The sequence below is a fragment of the Paramormyrops kingsleyae genome, chromosome 5, assembly GCF_048594095.1.
Source record: "Paramormyrops kingsleyae isolate MSU_618 chromosome 5, PKINGS_0.4, whole genome shotgun sequence".
NCBI classification, from domain to species: Eukaryota; Metazoa; Chordata; class Actinopteri; order Osteoglossiformes; family Mormyridae; genus Paramormyrops; species Paramormyrops kingsleyae.
Genome location: NC_132801.1, coordinates 15,166,351 through 15,184,657, shown reverse-complemented (window position 1 = coordinate 15,184,657; position 18,307 = coordinate 15,166,351). Strand labels below are relative to the sequence as shown.

Sequence of the window (18,307 nt, the reverse complement as noted above, 5' to 3'; positions counted from 1 at the left end):
ATACATCCAAAATCTTGTTTTGACGTCACCGTTCTGACATCCCGTCTGATATCCAAGTTAGTCAATGCATAAAAAAAGCTGAAGGCCTCATAATGACATTTTCATGGAAGCCGGAAACTGTAAAGACATGTGGAGCTGCATCTCGTCTGACAAGACCATTTTTTGGTCAATTCATAATACACACGTCACACATCACGTGACAAAGTACCAGCCCTGGGTCATTAAGGAGACCTTATTTCAAGTCACTGTTCCATGGCTCTTTCCTGATGAAACACTGGTTTTATTCAACGCGTGAAACTGCGCTTGAGGGTTCCGAGCTCACAGCGGGTCACGGCGGCCGACACCCCAGCCTGCACAGACTATTCTCTGGAGCGGAAATACTTCACAAGCAGGCCGCATTCAATTCTGGCTTCAAAGCAGCCTCAGACTGAGCTGCCTGTAATTGGGCCCATGCCCTTCCTGCCCAAATCCCCTGTTTCAGCTCTTCAGAAAATGCAAAATATCAGTGGAGACAAAAAGTTAATCCTCCCTGCAACTTCGGAATGACACTACCCAGATATACCACAATGTAAGTCATATGTTTAAAACAGATAATTTTTATATTAATACCTTTCTATTACATAAATATAGAAATATTCATGTATGCTTATATTTATATCGGTTATATATTATTTATATTTATTAATGCTGGAATCATCCTTAAAAAATGTCTTCTTGAAGCTACTGTCATCAACAGACTGTATTTATGAAAAAATGTCACGTCATCCACCATGATCCCCATTGTTTTTTCATGAGCTCAGCTCTGACTTTGATTGGTTGATTTCGCTGTCACTTAATGGTTTGTAAGGCTAATGACTTAGATAGGAATCTGTGATCCTGACCTCCTTTGGCTCTGTGCTGTTTTTCACCCTAGGGGGGAACTGAACTGTCAAATCAGCTCTGACGGGACTATGTTCACACACTCACTCTGGCATGTCTGTTGGACCCATCTCAACCCACACTGAACGAGAAGTTGCCCACAGGCATGCTCTTGCATACCTTATGCTCATAAATCCATTCATTGCTCGTCCCTTTTCTTCTTGCCCATTTTGACGCAGGTCACTCAAGTCCACACAGAATAGCATTATGTGATATTAGCACATGTGTAACTTCTGCTGGGATGTCACTCTATACTATTACTTTGACTCTGTATAGCTTTGCATCTGGTGTGTTATGTTGTCAAGTGACCACTTTAGGTTGATCTACTTTGATTTAAATTGCAATTGACATGTCCAGTTGCTGGACAGGATTAGTACACACTAGAGCATTGTAACAGCTCTGGGTATTAGTCTAGTGACTCTAGCTTTTTGACTTGGGTTGGTTAAACTGGCCCTGAATAACTACATAATACTATACAGTGATAAACTGCTTGGCAGCCTCTCAGCTAAGTCAGTTGAACTGATCAAGTACACTGATTACTGGTTTGCAGCTTCGGAGCTGAGTGGATCAGACATGAAGTGTATCAGAAAATGTATCAGTCTCTGAGCTGAAGTCATTAAACTTAGTGACAACTGCCTTGCAGCATATGACTTGAATAAATCAGATCTACTGGAATTGCACCAGTCCCTGAGCTGAATTGACCAAACACGTTGGCATTGTGCCAGCTTACAGTGTCCTGGAGCCACTGAACTAAGCTCACTCCGGCTACTCCTGGTCCTTGTGTGTATTGCTTAATCAGCTGAAAGTGAATCTTAAATCAAAACATGACATTACAGTCCGGAAGGAATTAGCTCAGTCAAAAAAAGAAGTTAGGAATAATCAGAATCACCCTAAATTATCTGAAGATCATAATAAAAGTGTTAAAAAATAAATCCTAAATTAAAAAATTTAATTTGGTTTACTTTGAAGTTTAAGTAACTTTTTTTCAATGAAACATCCACATGCATTCAGAGCCTTTAGCTGCCCAACTGGATTCTGTTGTTGGGCCAGTGGGCAGTAGGCTTGACTGAGAAAGCCTTAGGCTATATCAGGGATGGCCAATCTTATCCGCAAAGGGCCGGTGTGTATGCAGGTTTTGGGGATAACCTTTAGGTCAGCTGTTCAAATCCAGGTGTGAGGACTCTTTAGCCAATCAGTCCTCTAATTAGTAATCTAATTAGGAAGTTGCAGCGAAAACCCACACACTCAGCGGCCCTTTCTGGGTAAGACTGCCCACCCCTGGGCTATGTTCACACCACCAAGCTGAAGTGTCTCAAATCTGATCTTTTTGCTTGAATGTGACTCAGATCTGATTTTTTCAGGGCTGTGTGGAGACACAAATCTGATATTTTCAAATCAGATTGAAGTCACTTTCATATGTGGTCCTAGATCAGATATATATCCGATTTGTGGCCATGTGACATGAATGTGAATGGTCAGATCGGAATTCATGTGGTCCTTTGCCTTTCTGTGTGTGCTGAGCATTTCTTTGTTGTTGGTGACACAGATGACTCGTGCAAAAACGTATCAATGTGCACATGCAAACTGTTTCAGAGGACAGATGCGTTCACATTACAGTCAGATACAGGTCACTTTATGAATATGAACCATTAAGATGGGCAAATCCAATCTGAACAAAAAAACGGAATTGGACAAGGGGGCTTGTAATGTGAACATACCCTTATACCAAGCAACTTCATGCCCACTTCTTTCAAAAATATTTTTGTACTTTCAGCAGGTTGCTAAGGAATAGATTATTGGATGTGACTATTGTATGTTTTCTCCAGGAATAAAATAACACAAGTAGATATTTTGCAAGTGTACTTGACCATGAGGAAGACACTGACATTGACTAAACAGATGGTAAAGGTATTGGACTTTTATAATACATTGAATATGTAGGTCATTCTGCACTGTTCCAGACATCACCTGCTTAGAAACAGTCTGCTACAACTCCTTGGGCAGGATACCGCCTAGTATTACTGGCACAGACATATGTTATCGTTTCCTGCCAAGTCCACGGTTTTTCTGCATTGCCACTGACCGCTGCTATCGTATTAGTAGTGTGATAGTCATGTACAGTTTAAAAAGTATGAAACGAACCATTTTCAGCTGTCCGGTTCGTTCTGACCTTCAAAGCATTTGAAAATGAACTGTAAACAAATAGATGTCGATGCTCACGTAATTATTACAATGAAGAAAGAGGAACCACCCGAGGTTAAAGAGGTGATGAGACACATCAGACTGAATGCACAGGAAGTCACTCACCGAACGGGGTGGCTCAAGGCACAGGGTGGAGTCTGCCTTTATGTGTGTAAGGTCTCTGGGACTGTCCAGTGGGCCAGCTCTTTCCTGAAGGTCTCCGCACATCCAGGGTGGCACCCCAGGCCCACCAGAATCACTCAAAGCCAAGGGAGAGAGGCGTGGTCCCATGACCCCGCCCTCTCCCCCTATGGTTTGCAGCTCCAGCTCCGCCTCTAGCTCCGCCTCTAGTTCCGCCTCCTCCTTAGCCTCCTTGTTACTCTCTTCTAGATGCTTCATGAGCACGGCGATGACCACATTGACCAGCACGAACTGTGCAGTCAGCACGAAGGAGACGAAATAGAAGGGTGAGACTACGGTGTTGTAGCAGGGTCCGTTGTCCTGGGCGCAGTCCCGCAGAGTGTCCTGCAGAGGACAAAGGGCAGAAGAGGGTGGGTGAAGCACTGGGTATTACAGGAACTAGACATGTGGCTGTTTTTTTCTGAATGGCAAATTGACCAAAACCTGATAATTCCACATGATTTCAAGTTATGTAATCATCTGGTATGGGTTTCTTGATAACGGTGACTCTTGGCGTCTTTCGAAGACTAAAGATATATCTTACGAAAGGTGTTTGTTTTCCTAGATATATTTCTCAAACAATCTCTTAAGGGATATAGAATTAATAGGCACCTGATTGGTTGACATCGATGGCTCGAGAATTGATTATTCCCTCCATGCAGCAATTACTTGACTGCCGTATGAGAGAAAGTGATGTTCTATATAAATATAATACTGCAGGAATGCTTCAAAATGTAGCATTAATTAGAACTGGGGAGAACCTAAAATAAAATACCAAATTAACAAGTTGAATCATTAACCGTAAATATGATTTTCGCTCACTTGGTGCACAAACCCGCATTCCCAGAATGTAGTATCACCAGTTTATTTATATTTGTTCTATAAACAGGGGTGCACATAACTGGTGCACCCCTTTAAAATAACTGGTGCATTCACCTTTAAAAACGATACGTGCGACAATCAATTGTTTGTAAAAGTGCAAATGCGTACCTATTTTATGTGCATTTGCGCTGCTATAACAAGAAAATACCTAGCATTTTAACCCGTATAGCGCAAATGAAGTCGAGTTAGCATATAAAGATTAAAATGCATTATATTTTGTTTTCATAGCAGCGCAAATTTTCTCAGTCTTCTAATCTTCTCCTCAGTGCTAATCCAGAAATCCACAAATGCTATGAGATATGTTGGCATTTCAGAATTGCTTAAAAATGCAATTGTAAAGGGCAAATTTTCTTGGAATATATTAAAAAATGGAAGGTATATAAATATATATGTAATAAGGCTGCCTGAAGTGAGATAGGTGGCATAACATTTAACGGGGGTTGTGGTTCCTCATTCCCCCGACTTACTTTCATGATACCATTCCAGTTGTCCCCTGTGGACACCCTGAAAAGCAGGAGGAACGCCATGCCAAAGTTCTTGAAGGTGGCGTACCGACCCAGACCCTCGCAAGGATGGAGTTCATCACATACTGTGATAAACAGGGAGGGGGAATAAGAGATAACAGTTAATTTACTGTCTCTGACTGTGTGCCCCCCCCCCCTCCCCCCCCCACCGGTAAACTTAAGTGCATGTGTTTCCCAATCTGGTGCTCGGGGGCCCACAGATGATCCACATTTTTGCTCCCTCCCAGCTTCCTGTCAGACCATCCAAATTGGGAGATGAGAGGGAACAAAAACGTGGTCTGTCTGGGGTTCCCCGAGGACCGGGTTGGGAAACCAAGGAGAAGGATATTAATTTAAACAACTAGATACAAGCAGGCCTTTACTGGTCTTTGACTAGACAGCACCCTGGGGAAGAAACCCACAAGTTCCTCTCTTGCATGAAATCTCTCAAATTATCAGCTCATCTTCTCAATTATGGTCCCTATTACTGGGTCAGGGCAGTGGTTCTGAAACCCGGAACTGCAGACACCCCAGTGGGGTTAATAATGCCTTATGAGGTGAAATATTGAAGGTACGTCAAGGCTATCCGGAACGGGAGGTGTGTCACTTTCGATGGTAGGAGGCAGCTTACATTGAGAACAAGGAGAATGACAACTGGGAAAAAATAGTTGTTCAGGAAACACTAGGTTCCAGGGAAGATGTCTGAGTCTTCTAATCTTCTCCTCAGTGCTAATCCAGAAATCCACAGCTCTGACAGAGTCATTTGGGGTGGTGGGGGTCCATTTTCAACCAGCGGCCTAATTGTACCTGCTGCTTTTATTCTGTTACTTTCAGTCCTTGATTGAATGTAGCCACAAAAAAACAGAACTTTGGAGTGAAATTTTAATGACCTCTTTAAGGGCTAAAAGTAATTCTGAAGAACCAATTAGATGAATCAATTCATCAGTTTAACAAACTCTTCAGGCAATTTAGAATTTAAATGGAACAGAACCCCATGCAAGAAATAACACCCTGAGAGTAGCATAGCTCTTGATAATTAGCGAGTGTTTGTGGCATATGTTTTCTGAGCAATCTGACGGTCTGTCAGCATGTTGTACGCTGTGTTTGAGATGCCTTACTCAGGTCACCAAACAGCTCCACGCCCAACGCTGCGAAGATAAAGAATAGCAGCATGAAGAGAAGACCCAGATTCCCCACCTAAAGGCAGAGGAGGAGGACGAGGAGAAAGAAAGAGACGCAGAGGGAAATCAGAAGCTGTATCAGATAACACTTGAGGACGGGCAATGAAAAATCACCTCTGACCAAAAATATTTCATTGTTATCATGGCCGGTCATGCAAATATCCAAGATTTACAGGAATTTAGATGGTGCCCGAAGGCTCACTGTGTACTGAGATCAAAACTCGTCTGAATGTTAAATCGGCGCCCGATATCATCTGTGTGCCCCTGCGATGCTGCCATCCGATTATCTCTGCGACGCATGAATCTGCATTTCTGCCCCCATGTAAAGTGCAAATACACATGCAGACTTGACTGGGGAGATGTGGGATCCCAGGGGAAAAAAAGTAATCTGGGACAGCCCACAGTGAGTCTGAACCCCCGCCGGGGGGTGTGTGTCTGCTGATGTTTAACTGCTTATGAAAAGGTCACAGTGATTGCAGGAACGAAAAATAACATTATTTTCAGCCACAGGCAGTATGGCAATTAAGCAACTGGACAAATGACTGTCGGTAATATCGGGAGCGTGGCACACTACCAAACTTTTTCCATGAATTTTCAAAAATTTTCAGTTCAAAGTACCAGCAGGAATTGGCCATCATGTAATTAATTATTTTTGCTTTCAATTTGCACATCTATTTCCACATTTTGTACATTTTTTAAATACCAATTTACTGACCATAAGCTTTACTGATCTGCAATATTTCTCATGCTATTGAATGTTATATTTTATTTCTTTTTATTATTGTTTATTTGTTTTTTGTGTTTTGATTTGAGAGTAGATGCAGCAATAATGCCAAGACAAATTCCCAGCACATGCAGGTGTACCTGGCCAATAAAGTGAATTCTGATTGTCTAATGGTGTGAAATTGTGTGAAACTGTATGCCAGGGACAGACAGCTGATTCGCAGAACAGGGTCCCATCATGACACTTTCCGGACACCAGGGAAGAAGTGGTGAGCACATACCTGAGGTAGGGCTTGTATCACTGTATCCAGGAGAGCCCTCATTCCAACAGCCATCTTCAGCAGCTTCAACACTGCACACACACACACACACACACACACACACACAATTGTTGTTTATATTTAAATCTTTGTGACGAGTGTCCATTTATTTCTATGGACGAGAACCCCTGACCTTAACCATAATGAATGCATTATATCTGGCCTGACTGAATTTCATATTTCATTATTGAGCATTCTCATTCCTCATGCATAAATACACCAGTAAGACCTTGCTGTCAGTGACGTCGTTCATGCCCCCCCCCCCTCCCCCCCGGATGTAGCTGACATTCCAGTGCCGTCACTCAGAATTAACCTCGCCTGTCCTAGCAGGGTTCCCTCTTTGACCTCCTGTCCTCCCCAAAAGCCGCACGCCGCCCCCTCCCTAGCCGGGAGGATCATGCACTCGCCATGAGAAAATGCTCATCCACCCGACATCCTAAAAAAAAAACCTTGGGACCCCGAGGCCCTGGGCTGTCACGTCTCCCTGAGAACACGGGCGACACCGCAGGGAGGAGACGCACGGTAACGGCTGGAGCGGGACACCCATGGCGCCGCTGTAATTTCCGCAGGTCGCAGGAGGAGTCAGCGGATGTTATTATTGGGGCCTTGCTCTACACAGTGGGCATATGTGAGGGGTTAATGACTTTGGTGACAGGGCCATTCAGCCCTCGCACACCGACCTCTCAGGAGGACAGTTTTAGAAAAATCAGCGCTAGCTGGCATTAGTGGAGGCTGGAGACGGGCATGACTTTAATTAAAGCAGCTCCCATTCCGTCCTGGGCAAACGGGCCCCATACAGCAGAAGAAGATGGCTCCGTGCAGGTGTGTTTATCCAGAGGTCTCCACGCAGGGTGTAATCGATACTGACGCCCAAGGCGGCTCTGTCGTTACGCAGGCAGCAATCACGCTAAGCATGGTTCCATTTGCCCATTTTTTATTTAAAAAAAAAAAAAAACCCGGTCATCGCAGCCATCTGGAGTCCTACGTGTCAGTAAAACGACGCACCCAGCATGATCTAATGGGGGCAGGGCTGCGACTGCAAGGAGGCGTGACTCCTTGACCTTTTGGAGGAACCCTCAAGTCAGCCTGGGAAGAGAAGGAGGGGGTGACATAGGGTGGCCAGGCAGGCAGCAGCACTCACCACGGGCGATGCGCAGGACCCTCATGATGCGTATGATGGTGGGGTTGATGGGCAGGGAGGCATTGACCTCGATCTCCTCGAGAGTGATGCCCATTATGGATAGGAGTACGATGGCCAGGTCAAGCTGGTTCCACCTGCTCGGAGTGCAGCTGGTTTTAGCTCAAAGTGCAAAGTTAAAAAACCTAGAGAAACTTGGCCAACAAAGAAAGGCACGGCATGGCGCATTATGTTATCTGCCTGCTACAGATGCGCCGCTGCATTACCGCATCGTATCACATCACGGGAGCAGCGTAATGTATGGAAATAAGGGACAGTCTGTTCAATGGCGGCACGAGTGCTTCAATGCGAGGAAACCAATTGATGTGTGGAAAGAATTTCAATTAAAGTGCATTCAAGATAGGGGATTGACGTGAGAAACAATGCGGTGTCTAAACAGCACTGCTTTCTGAAGCAACCTGCCTGATTAATCCCTTAAGTCCCACACAAATTCCCGTAGGTGCCTGGGTACAAACGCAAACAAGCTATATTCATAGCCAAGCATACAAATATATAAATACTCTTTAAAATAGTTCAACTTTACATAGAGAAAAAACTATCCACATCAGGAAAAAAGTCTGTTCTTTTAAAAAGAACTTAGTTCACTTCAATATTTTATTTAAATTTGAAAAGCTGACTAAAATGTGATATGCATTCCTACAACGGCTTCCATCTGAAAGTTTTTCATTGAAAAACGTCTTCAGAATGAATATATTTACTTAAAAGAAAAAAAAGCCTTCGATTACTTCTGATTAACTAATGAACCTTAAAATACATTGAATTTCTCTCAGAACATCTGTGCAGAGTAAGAAAAAGGTCAACCTCCAGCTTAACTGTTTTAATGTATAAATTGCTGTCTGGGCCCCATGTTTCACAATGAAAGGGGCAATCATTCATGTATGATGTAGTACTGAGGACATCGGCAGTGAAGGAAGTTGCACAAAGGCCTCTAGATCAAAAATGGTTTATTATACGAAGTCTTGCAGCAATTACCTTTGCTTTGGGAATTGGGAACTGTAACAAATTTCAGTGAATCAAGTTCAAGAGATACCCCTCCTGCTTCCCCTATTAACACTTAAAACCTCTGACACTAAATTCAGCATTCAGTCAGAATTAATCATAAGGAATAATTTTTAGTTAGGCAATCTCAATACTGTAGGTTCCTTGGAATAATTCTATGCATTGTGTTTGCTGGTGTTTAAACTTGTACAAAAATCATTAATATGGAAGTGATATGAAGGAAAAACTGATGTAATACATTTTTGAGTGACAGGAAAATGCAGTGGGTAAATGCACAAAGCAGGCTCAGTGTAAAATGTGTTTGAAACATATTCCTGTATTCCTCCTACTTGTGGATTGTTAGCATTAATGATATTTTAGACACAATTAAGATTTACCCAAGCCTGCCATCAACCTGTTACCCCCCAGACTAAAAATTAAAATGCTGTGATTTGCATAAAAAAAGATCAAAATCTATGAAATATGTATTATTTATTCGCTTTTAGGTTACCTGTTGTCTTTTAAATGTATTATTTTAATAAATACTTAGACACAAATTCTTAAAACTTGCAAGAAATCTGTGTTGCCTAGGATGTGCAATCTTCCTATAAACATTCCACATCCAAAGATTCCTTCAGATTGAACAAAAAATTTGAAACAGCAAAAACTAAAGGTGTTTTTAAAGTAAGTAAAATTTACAACTCAATCACCATAGTGTATTTTTGCAGAATTTCCCTTCAGAATCTTTATACTGAACCACGCTGGGAATGGGAGGAAATGTCAGGTTCAAGATGTAAGAATACTTGACTTTTGGTAAAAGTGGTAAGCAAAACAGGCCAGCTTGTGTAGCATACAGTATATAAGAACAGAGACTTGAAAGGTTATATATTTATCTTGCAATTTTCCAGGACTGAATGCAACTGGTCATTATTTAGTTCTTTGAAGCAGTTTGATGCAATTGCTTCAAATACAGCTTTTAATCTGAATTGGACAGTTGGTTGATTTTTTTAAGAGAGAGAAAGGTAGACCTGTCAGAATGTTCTGGTGTGGGAGTTCTAGTAAAAAAAATAAGAAAAAACAGGGTCCTTGCTTAAGCCAGGAAAGGCTAAAAATAATCATGTAGGAGAGCATAGCATATTTCCAAGGGCAGATGGAGGAACCAATCAATAACTTTGTTTTTTAACCTTTCAGAAATCAATTATTTTTGAACACAATAATGTACCTAACAATGTTTATGTGTAATATGCCATACAATTGGTAAGAAAGTGATTTTCAGTAGCTAATCACTGCATTCTGTTTAATAATCCTGCTGTGTTTCTATTATGCTTATGGTAGGTTCACATGATCAACTTCATATTGTTAAAAGGAAGGGATTTGTAAAGGAATCAACTAATGGGATCATAAGAATTACAAAAATTAAGTTACCAGGGAGTATAACAAGCCTAACTTCTACCCGAGTGCGTTTTGACATAACCGTTGAGTTAGTGCTCTGACCTGTCTTTGAAAAACCGGCGAAAGCCGAAAGCCACCAGCTTGAAAACAGACTCCAGGACGAAGATGATGGTGAAGATGTAGTTACAGATCTTCAGCGCTTCGTCCAACACCTACGTCAGACAAAGAAAAGGATGATGAGGAGAACATTTTTATGCACGTGTACCACTCATGAGAAGCAAGATAACAACATACCATGATTTATTATGAAACATTAAAGTCTGACATTTAATATGACGACAGGTTATATGATTCACCAGTCCACATAAATCTTGGCATCATATCAAGTACTACAAGAGTCTTCAACTTTATCGAAAGAGTTATCAGTAACTGATTATTCTACTGAGTTAGTCGAGTAATGATGGAAATCTTGACATATTGTTACAGTATATAAAGTCCATCATTTGTTAACAATTCCATCGTCTGTGCCGTCTTGCCCCCCTGACTCTGTCTCCACGCACAGACGCACCGTAATTAAGACCTGCACCGCTCTGGCTCTTCACCAGAAATCAATTGACTCCCTGGGCTGAATTACCCTGAATGACTTTGGGGACGGGGCTGGCTAACGATTGCTGTTACTTTCCCACAAAAAAAAAAAATAATTGGAAAGGAGGAGAAACTAAAGACGTCAATTAGTGACAGGTGTAAAAATCTGGAAACCTGGATGGCTCAAGGGTCGGGGCGTGACACAAACATGGCCACCTACCAAGCCACTTGGGGAGACACCTAAGCAAGTCTAAACACACAATATATATATATACATGATCAACTTCATATACATATATATATATGTATAGGATGTGTGTATGTATGCACACACGCACACACACGCACATGTAGGGTAAACATATATTTATGGGGACCACTCATTCATTTCAATGGGAAAAATGCTAATGCTAACTATGACAACCTTAACCCCCACCCTATACTATAACCATAAGTAACTAAACAAAATACAAGGGTTTTTGCATTTTTAGATTTCTCATAGCAGTCACCGATAAGGGAAAAAAAATGGATATTTATCACGTTATGGGGACATTGTGTCCCCATAAAGATACTGTAGGTATACCCACTCGCACACACACACACACACACACACACACACGTATATATATATCCAAGAGTGAGTTGCGTATATATTTCATTGTGGTGACCAAATTTTTTTGGTCCCCGCTAGTGGAAATTCAATTTAATAAAAATCGGTGCACACAAGAACTAAAATAGCCAAAAATCTTGACTAGCACTTTGCCCATTGAAATGACTTGATGGTCCCCACGAAGATTGCGGTTGCGGTTCAGTTCAACACTGAGGAGAGAGAACAGAATATAATACTGCCCAATAGGTAACTATTCTCAGGGTTTGCACTAGCTTGACCCCCCCCCCCCCCCAAACACTTTCCTGGCCTTTTTTTAGGCAGGAGTTCACTTCAGGAACATGATAAGTGTACATAGATACTAGAGTGTGAACAGAAAGAAAACACCCACAGAATACATACATGTACACTAGGTGTTGGTGTACATGCTTTATAAGTATGTTACTTTATGATGTAAGGCAGTCTATATGAGCCAGGAGTATGACTGGTACGTCGTTCAGCATTTTAACAGGCAGGATGGATGAGGAAAGATCGGAGATGGCTGAGCGGAGACCGGGGCAGCCAAAATCCCCGTTCTGTCACTTGTCGTCGTGCTCAAAATGATCGCTAATGAGGGCAATTTAGAAGCTGCCAGTCTGCACGCTCTGATGTTCGGAGTGAAAAGGAATTTAGCTTGTCGTTCAAGCCCCCTCTCCTCAAGTACACCTTCCATTTTCCCTCCCTTCTCCCAGCGGTTTGCAGCTCCTTTGCCTCACTGAGTTTGAGAGGCCATAAAGACCGCTATGGATTGGTGGAGATTTACAGCGTCCCTTTTTCATTTAAAGGTTAATCTCGACAGACAAACATGCAATAAAGGGATGGCAGCACACTGAGGATTTACCGTCTAACCGATAGCTCCAGTTGCCTCCCGTGGCTCATTTGTTTTCCCTATCCCTGTCACTTCAAATAATCCACGATTAATTTGTTGCACTGTATGAATTACAGGCCGGAGCCATTAAAGCTCAAAGATTGTGCAGTCTGGAACAATGCTGGGACACTCCTGTCATGGTAACTCACACCGCAACAGATGGGGGAATTTCCCTGAGCAATATGGCTGTAGAGTGTGTGTGTCACTTATGTGTGTGTGCGTGTGTGTGCATGCTTCACAGGCTCTCCTGGATTCCTCTGCTACGCCAGCAGATGCCATCCCTACCTTGGGCTGCCGGTAGTGTTCCATGGCCATAGTGATGACATTTAGGCCTATCACCACGGTGATGAAGAGGTCCAGGTAGTGACTGGTGCACATCTTGTGGATGAGCAGGCGGGTTGGCGAGTAGTCCGAGTAGTAGGGCTTACACTGGGCTTCTGTGGCAGGAAAATTGGGGCAGGAGTGGGTCAGGGGTTCAGGGTGGGTGAGGGGGGAGAGTGAGACCACGGCCCAGTCGCACACGCTGACTCCACCGCTCTCCATCAGCACACGGGACCGAGAGAAAAAGACAAGGTGACAGAGCAAGAAGAAACAGGCCGAAAGACAGCAGAGCAGAGCATCCACTCTCGAGGGAGCCGCGTTACCAAGAGACAGAAAGAAAGAAGGTACAGCTTTAGTCTTATAACCCTGAAATATGAGGACAAGGAGCCGGCCACGGCCATGAATGGGACTGTACACACTTAACTGGCTTTTATTATAATGAGCCAAATAAGTAGATCTGAAAAGAGAAAAAACTGAGAAAATGAGAACAATTATTTACCTTGAGGAATGGGAACTATGGGAGGGCACTTTTGAGTTTAAGAGGGAAGAAATTGCACTTAAAGTTGTTTATTATATGGCAGTGGCATTATCAGCTTAGCGTACCTAGTTTCTTTCTTTGGGAAACCTCAGAGAGGGACAAACATTAACTTGTGTTGCCATGACAACAAAAAAGAAAACTGGAAAAAAAGAAGACAGTTTTACAATTTCCAGTATCTTAGAAGGACTGTATAAAATGATACAAAAGAAAATGAGACAACCGGCAGTGTTTGAAGAAGAGAGGCTATTCTTTTGCTGGCCTACATCAATGCTGAAGCGACAGAGAAGCAGTGGTTTGTCCATGTGGGGCCTTACTGTCCAACGGGGGCGGGACAACAAGGGCGTCTCCTGGGACATGCTGTCCATAGAAATGCAGCGGGAACGCGAGGAACAAGCACACTGCATTGCAGTGCATCATAACGGAATAGTGGAAAGCCCATGGTCATGCACTGGCATAGCAACATGGATGCTTTTCGCAGTCTACGGCTTTCCATGCAAAAGACCCATGATAAGGTATGGCTATGAGAAGTCTGAACAGGTGGCACGTTTTTCATTGGGAAAAACAATACAGGGATGACATACCCATCTGTACTGAGGCATCTTTGTACGCATGGTACTGTATATGGAGCGCCAGGAGTCAGTACGATGGGGTTCCAGGAGAGGATGCCAACCAGAGCAGTCATGTGGTTCATTATTGCGAGCATTATAAGAGACATCTGGCTCCAATGCAGACTAATTGGAAACATGTTCCTTACGTTCCCAAACCTGCTGACTTGACATTAAAAAACTTTCATAATCCACAATTTATGAATTGGCCTCACATCTTTTCAATGGCGTCTAACACCTCACATGCTCTCTGACATCAGCAAAATAATGGCTCCACCTGTGAGCTGTTGCTGGAGTAGATGAGGTCTAATAAAAAGCAGCAGTCTGGGGTCGTTCATTGGCAGTGATGGCAATGGCCAACTCACATAATAAAAATGGTGTCAGACTAGGCTGCCGCGTTCCTGTCCTGAGCCGGCTTGGCTCCTACCCCGGATCGGCTTGCAAGTTTTTGAGCCTAGATGCTCTGAGAACTTAATATAATAATAGAAGCAAAGCCCCACAGGTCAGCCCAGCTCCTCTGGTCCTTCAGCACAGCACTCCTCGCTTCATTAGCCTCTCAGCTAGTCTTCCCTTCCCCCACTGGGCTTAGCGAATCAACAGTAACCTCAGTGGAAGTAAAATAAAAAAAAAAACTAGAGGGCATTTAAGCTAAAGGTTTTTTTTCTTTTCCCCCCCTAGTTTAAAATGATTTTGGATATTTAAAGCCTTCAACTAGGCTGTTTTATTGTAACACTACTTCTTTAGAGCACAAGTTGCTCCTCAGAGAAAAAAAAATCCCACAGAGGAGGAAGAGAAATGATACTGAGAACTGAGATTATGCCCTGCTAGGACTTCACTGAGACTGGGGGAGGCAGGCCTTCTTCCCCTGAGTACTGCACTGAGACTGTGGGAGGCAGGCCTTCTTCCCCTGAGTACTGCACTGAGACTGTGGGAGGCAGGCCTTCTTCCCCTGAGTACTGCACTGAGACTGAGGGAGACAGGCCTTCTTCCACTGGCCACCCTGCCAACCTACCCTTCACAAATTCAAAGCTTGAGTTCCCAGCTCGCTTGAGAAGCAAACAAATGTGATGTTAGAGAATTGGATTATACTGTAGGCCCCAGTTACAACAACCGAGCCAAGTTAGTTTAAGTTTAGTTTAGTAGGTTTAAACTGAATAAAGAATCAGAAAATGCCATTGATTGGGGTTATCAGTACCTGACTCCAAAAAAATGGCTGGTGGCTCAGTGCAGTACTCAATCGGGTTCAAAGCCCACAGATGCCAACTCATTCCCACCTCCCCATCCACCAGTCGGTATTCATGCTCATCACGCTGCCTCCGCCTGGAGGCCTACATATTTCACCCTGTGCTCGTGCAGGCTGAGAGCTGGATTTCTTCATCTACCCTTATCCCTCGCAAAGGCCATGGACCTTGCACACTCTGCCCTCACGACAGCGCGAATCAGTCTGTTCCGCAGTGGGCAATATTCCTCACAATCGCTCCCTCTGTCTGGGCAGATGACATCGAGTGATCCCATGTGGTCTAGAGGATATCTATAGACTGAGGGGGAAACCATTTTCAGGGCACTCGTTCTGGAGGTCCAAGGCCCCCCCTCGAAAAAATACATCCAAGGTAAATTGAGGGTTGTTACAAAAGGCAAAAAGGGAACAAAAGATGCACATATCGACCTGAACCTGAGGAGTGTTGGGACATACAGTAAGTGTCTATCTATCATCACCTAACTAGGTATAACATCAGAGACACACATAATGGGAAATCTTTGTCATATTCATTTGTCACATAAATCATGGGGGTATCTGATTAAAGGTTAATGGAGCTTTAAAGAAACACTTACATTAGCTATGCCGAAAGATTTTTCTGTGGCTATTTCCACCAGTGGATCAAACAACCTGGATCTTGTCCTCTATGGGCCAGACCTGACTGTGGGCAAGGTAAGGAGTATCTGAATAAGGCTATGGTCTTATGGGGTAAAAATGCTTCTGTGTGGAGTCACAGCCAATATTTTAGGTAGAATGTGGAGTCCTAAAGGGGTAGTGGCCCTGGGCAGGAGGTTAATGTCATGAGCTGTGTGACTGAGACCAGGGCTGGACAGAGACAGCTGAAAAGGTGACAGAAGCTCAGAGCCCTGGATGGTAACAATGTCTTCAAAAGGAAGAAAAGGACAGGAGTGGTAAAACCAGCTGCAAAAAGGTCATCAATGTCACAGCTGTTCATGAATTTAAGCTTCGTTTTGTCTTCCAAGACCCTATTAGGCCCGAGATTTATTTTAGTTCCACTGGTTTTACACCCCTGACATCAACAGCCAATGACTTAATCACATTAGAGTCAATGTTTGCTGGATGCTGACATTACTACTACTCGTCTGTCAATTTAAAGCAAAATATTGCCTTTCTAATAGCTATGTTTTGGTTTTCCGTCATCATTTTTAACCAGCATACATTGAATCAAAGGCTAACTGTACAAAAGAAGTGAAGGAAAAAAAAAATGCGTCGAGAGAATTCTGTTGGATTTCTCAAATGCTCTACCCTCTTTGACATCAATATTACAGAAGAAAACACGAAAGACGGCGAGAACGAGCAGTGGAGCTATTTGAGGAGTCCAGAAGAAAGAAAGAAAGAAAGAAAGAAAGAAAGGCGGAGAAAGAAAAACAACATTGATCACAATGACAAGGCATGATAGCATCATAGACCAATATATGTACAGACACAATGCACACACAAGCACTCATACATACAGAAACGCACACAGACCAATGCACATACATGAAAACTCACACACACCCACAAACAGACATGTTAAGACAAACGCACTCACACGCATCATGCAGCAGGTTAACATATGAAACAAACCACACACTTCTTTCTGAGTCTGACTTGAGAGAGATGGGCCGTCTGGGATGGAAACTGGATGGCGACTGGAGGTGGGCGATTATGTAGCTGTGAGTGGTGGACAGCTCACTGGGGGGGGGGAGGGTGTGCGTGAGATAATACCATTAAAGGGGACAGAGATCATTAGGGATTTAAACGGAGGGGAAGATTTGCAGATTCGTCTATGAGCCCCAACCAGAGGTACAGCTGTGTTTTCTATTCAGAAAAGTTATTTTTCCAATTTAATTATTACCCTTATTTGCCCATGATTTATTCTAAAAAAATCAGAACCATATATTTCATTCCATACACAGTGGATTATTTGGCTCTTACCCATCAAGGAACTAATTTTTCAAGATAAGTAGAGCTAAAAAGTACAATTTAGATCTCTTTCACTACTCCATATCTACTATCTTAAAATGTATTATATATTTATTACTCATTAATGTAATACACCCAAAAGTACAAGCTTACATAAACTGTTTCTTCTCATCCAATTCATTTTTGCAGTATTTGAATATTTGAATTTTGTCTTAAAATTGTGAACTTAAAAGTAAAAAAGGAAAAAAAACATCAATCAACAATGCACAAAGGCTTTCAAGTAGTCCCAGTCACAGCCTCGCCCAAGAGGATGACTATACCTACCACATTAAACATTCACACTCCTGCACATGTCAGGAGTGCCCCCTGCCAAAAGATAATCATCTGCTGATGAAGAAAGCTGTCTCACTCTCCACATTTCAGCCTCGTTTCTTATAAGGCCCCTCCATCACTCCGTAGCAGAGATGGATTTGATGGGCTAATGGGCTGCCGTAATTATTTACCTCCTCCCCCCCAGTCAAGAAAAAAAAATGTGGGAGGTGGAAAAAAAAAGTTTAGTTAAATCCGTTTCAACAAATTGTGACCTAGAAAGAAGTTGAAAGATCACCATATCTTGGGGGGGTTTGTCAAATCACAGATTCTTACATTTAGAAGAGTTTCAACACCCGAACTATAATCTCTTTGTTTACCGTTTTTCTGTTTGCCCCATATCAGGGTTTAACACTACGGTGCACAAATATTGCTGTGCTTGTTCTTTCCATGTATAACTGAGTTACTGCTCTAAGATTAAATGTTCTACAAAGTTCCCCTTCAAAATATGATTTGCTTAAACTTTTTATATTGTATATACATACACGGTACCTTTAAGAGCCCTTTATTGGAAAATACTGCTCATTAGTATTCCCAGTTAAGCACCACGGACATTCTACTGTGAAAAAAAAACACTGCAATCTACTAAATGATTTACCTCGTTATTGATGAGTCATTTTTGATTTGTGCAAAAAAAAAAAAAAAAAGATTTTATTTTTTCAATGATAACAAATGAACTAAAAACAGACACCTTTAGGGAAATGGCGAATGGACACATACTAGATTATAACA

At 42.6% G+C, this 18,307-nt stretch overlaps 1 protein-coding gene across 4 annotated transcripts in view; it reads right to left on the bottom strand.

Annotated features, from left to right (window-relative positions):
* cacna1g (calcium channel, voltage-dependent, T type, alpha 1G subunit) overlaps window positions 1–18,307 on the bottom strand; it is a 190,334-nt gene that overhangs the window by 11,832 nt on the left and 160,195 nt on the right. For all 4 annotated transcript variants that reach the window (XM_072712211.1, XM_072712212.1, XM_072712213.1 and 1 more), the window contains 7 exons: window positions 12,841–12,992; window positions 10,559–10,668; window positions 8,030–8,163; window positions 6,850–6,920; window positions 5,783–5,861; window positions 4,629–4,750; window positions 3,226–3,624 (listed from right to left, as the gene is read on the bottom strand). In XM_072712211.1, coding sequence (XP_072568312.1) covers window positions 3,226–3,624; window positions 4,629–4,750; window positions 5,783–5,861; window positions 6,850–6,920; window positions 8,030–8,163; window positions 10,559–10,668; window positions 12,841–12,992 — 1,067 coding nt within the window. The remainder of the gene's footprint in view (window positions 1–3,225; window positions 3,625–4,628; window positions 4,751–5,782; window positions 5,862–6,849; window positions 6,921–8,029; window positions 8,164–10,558; window positions 10,669–12,840; window positions 12,993–18,307) is intronic.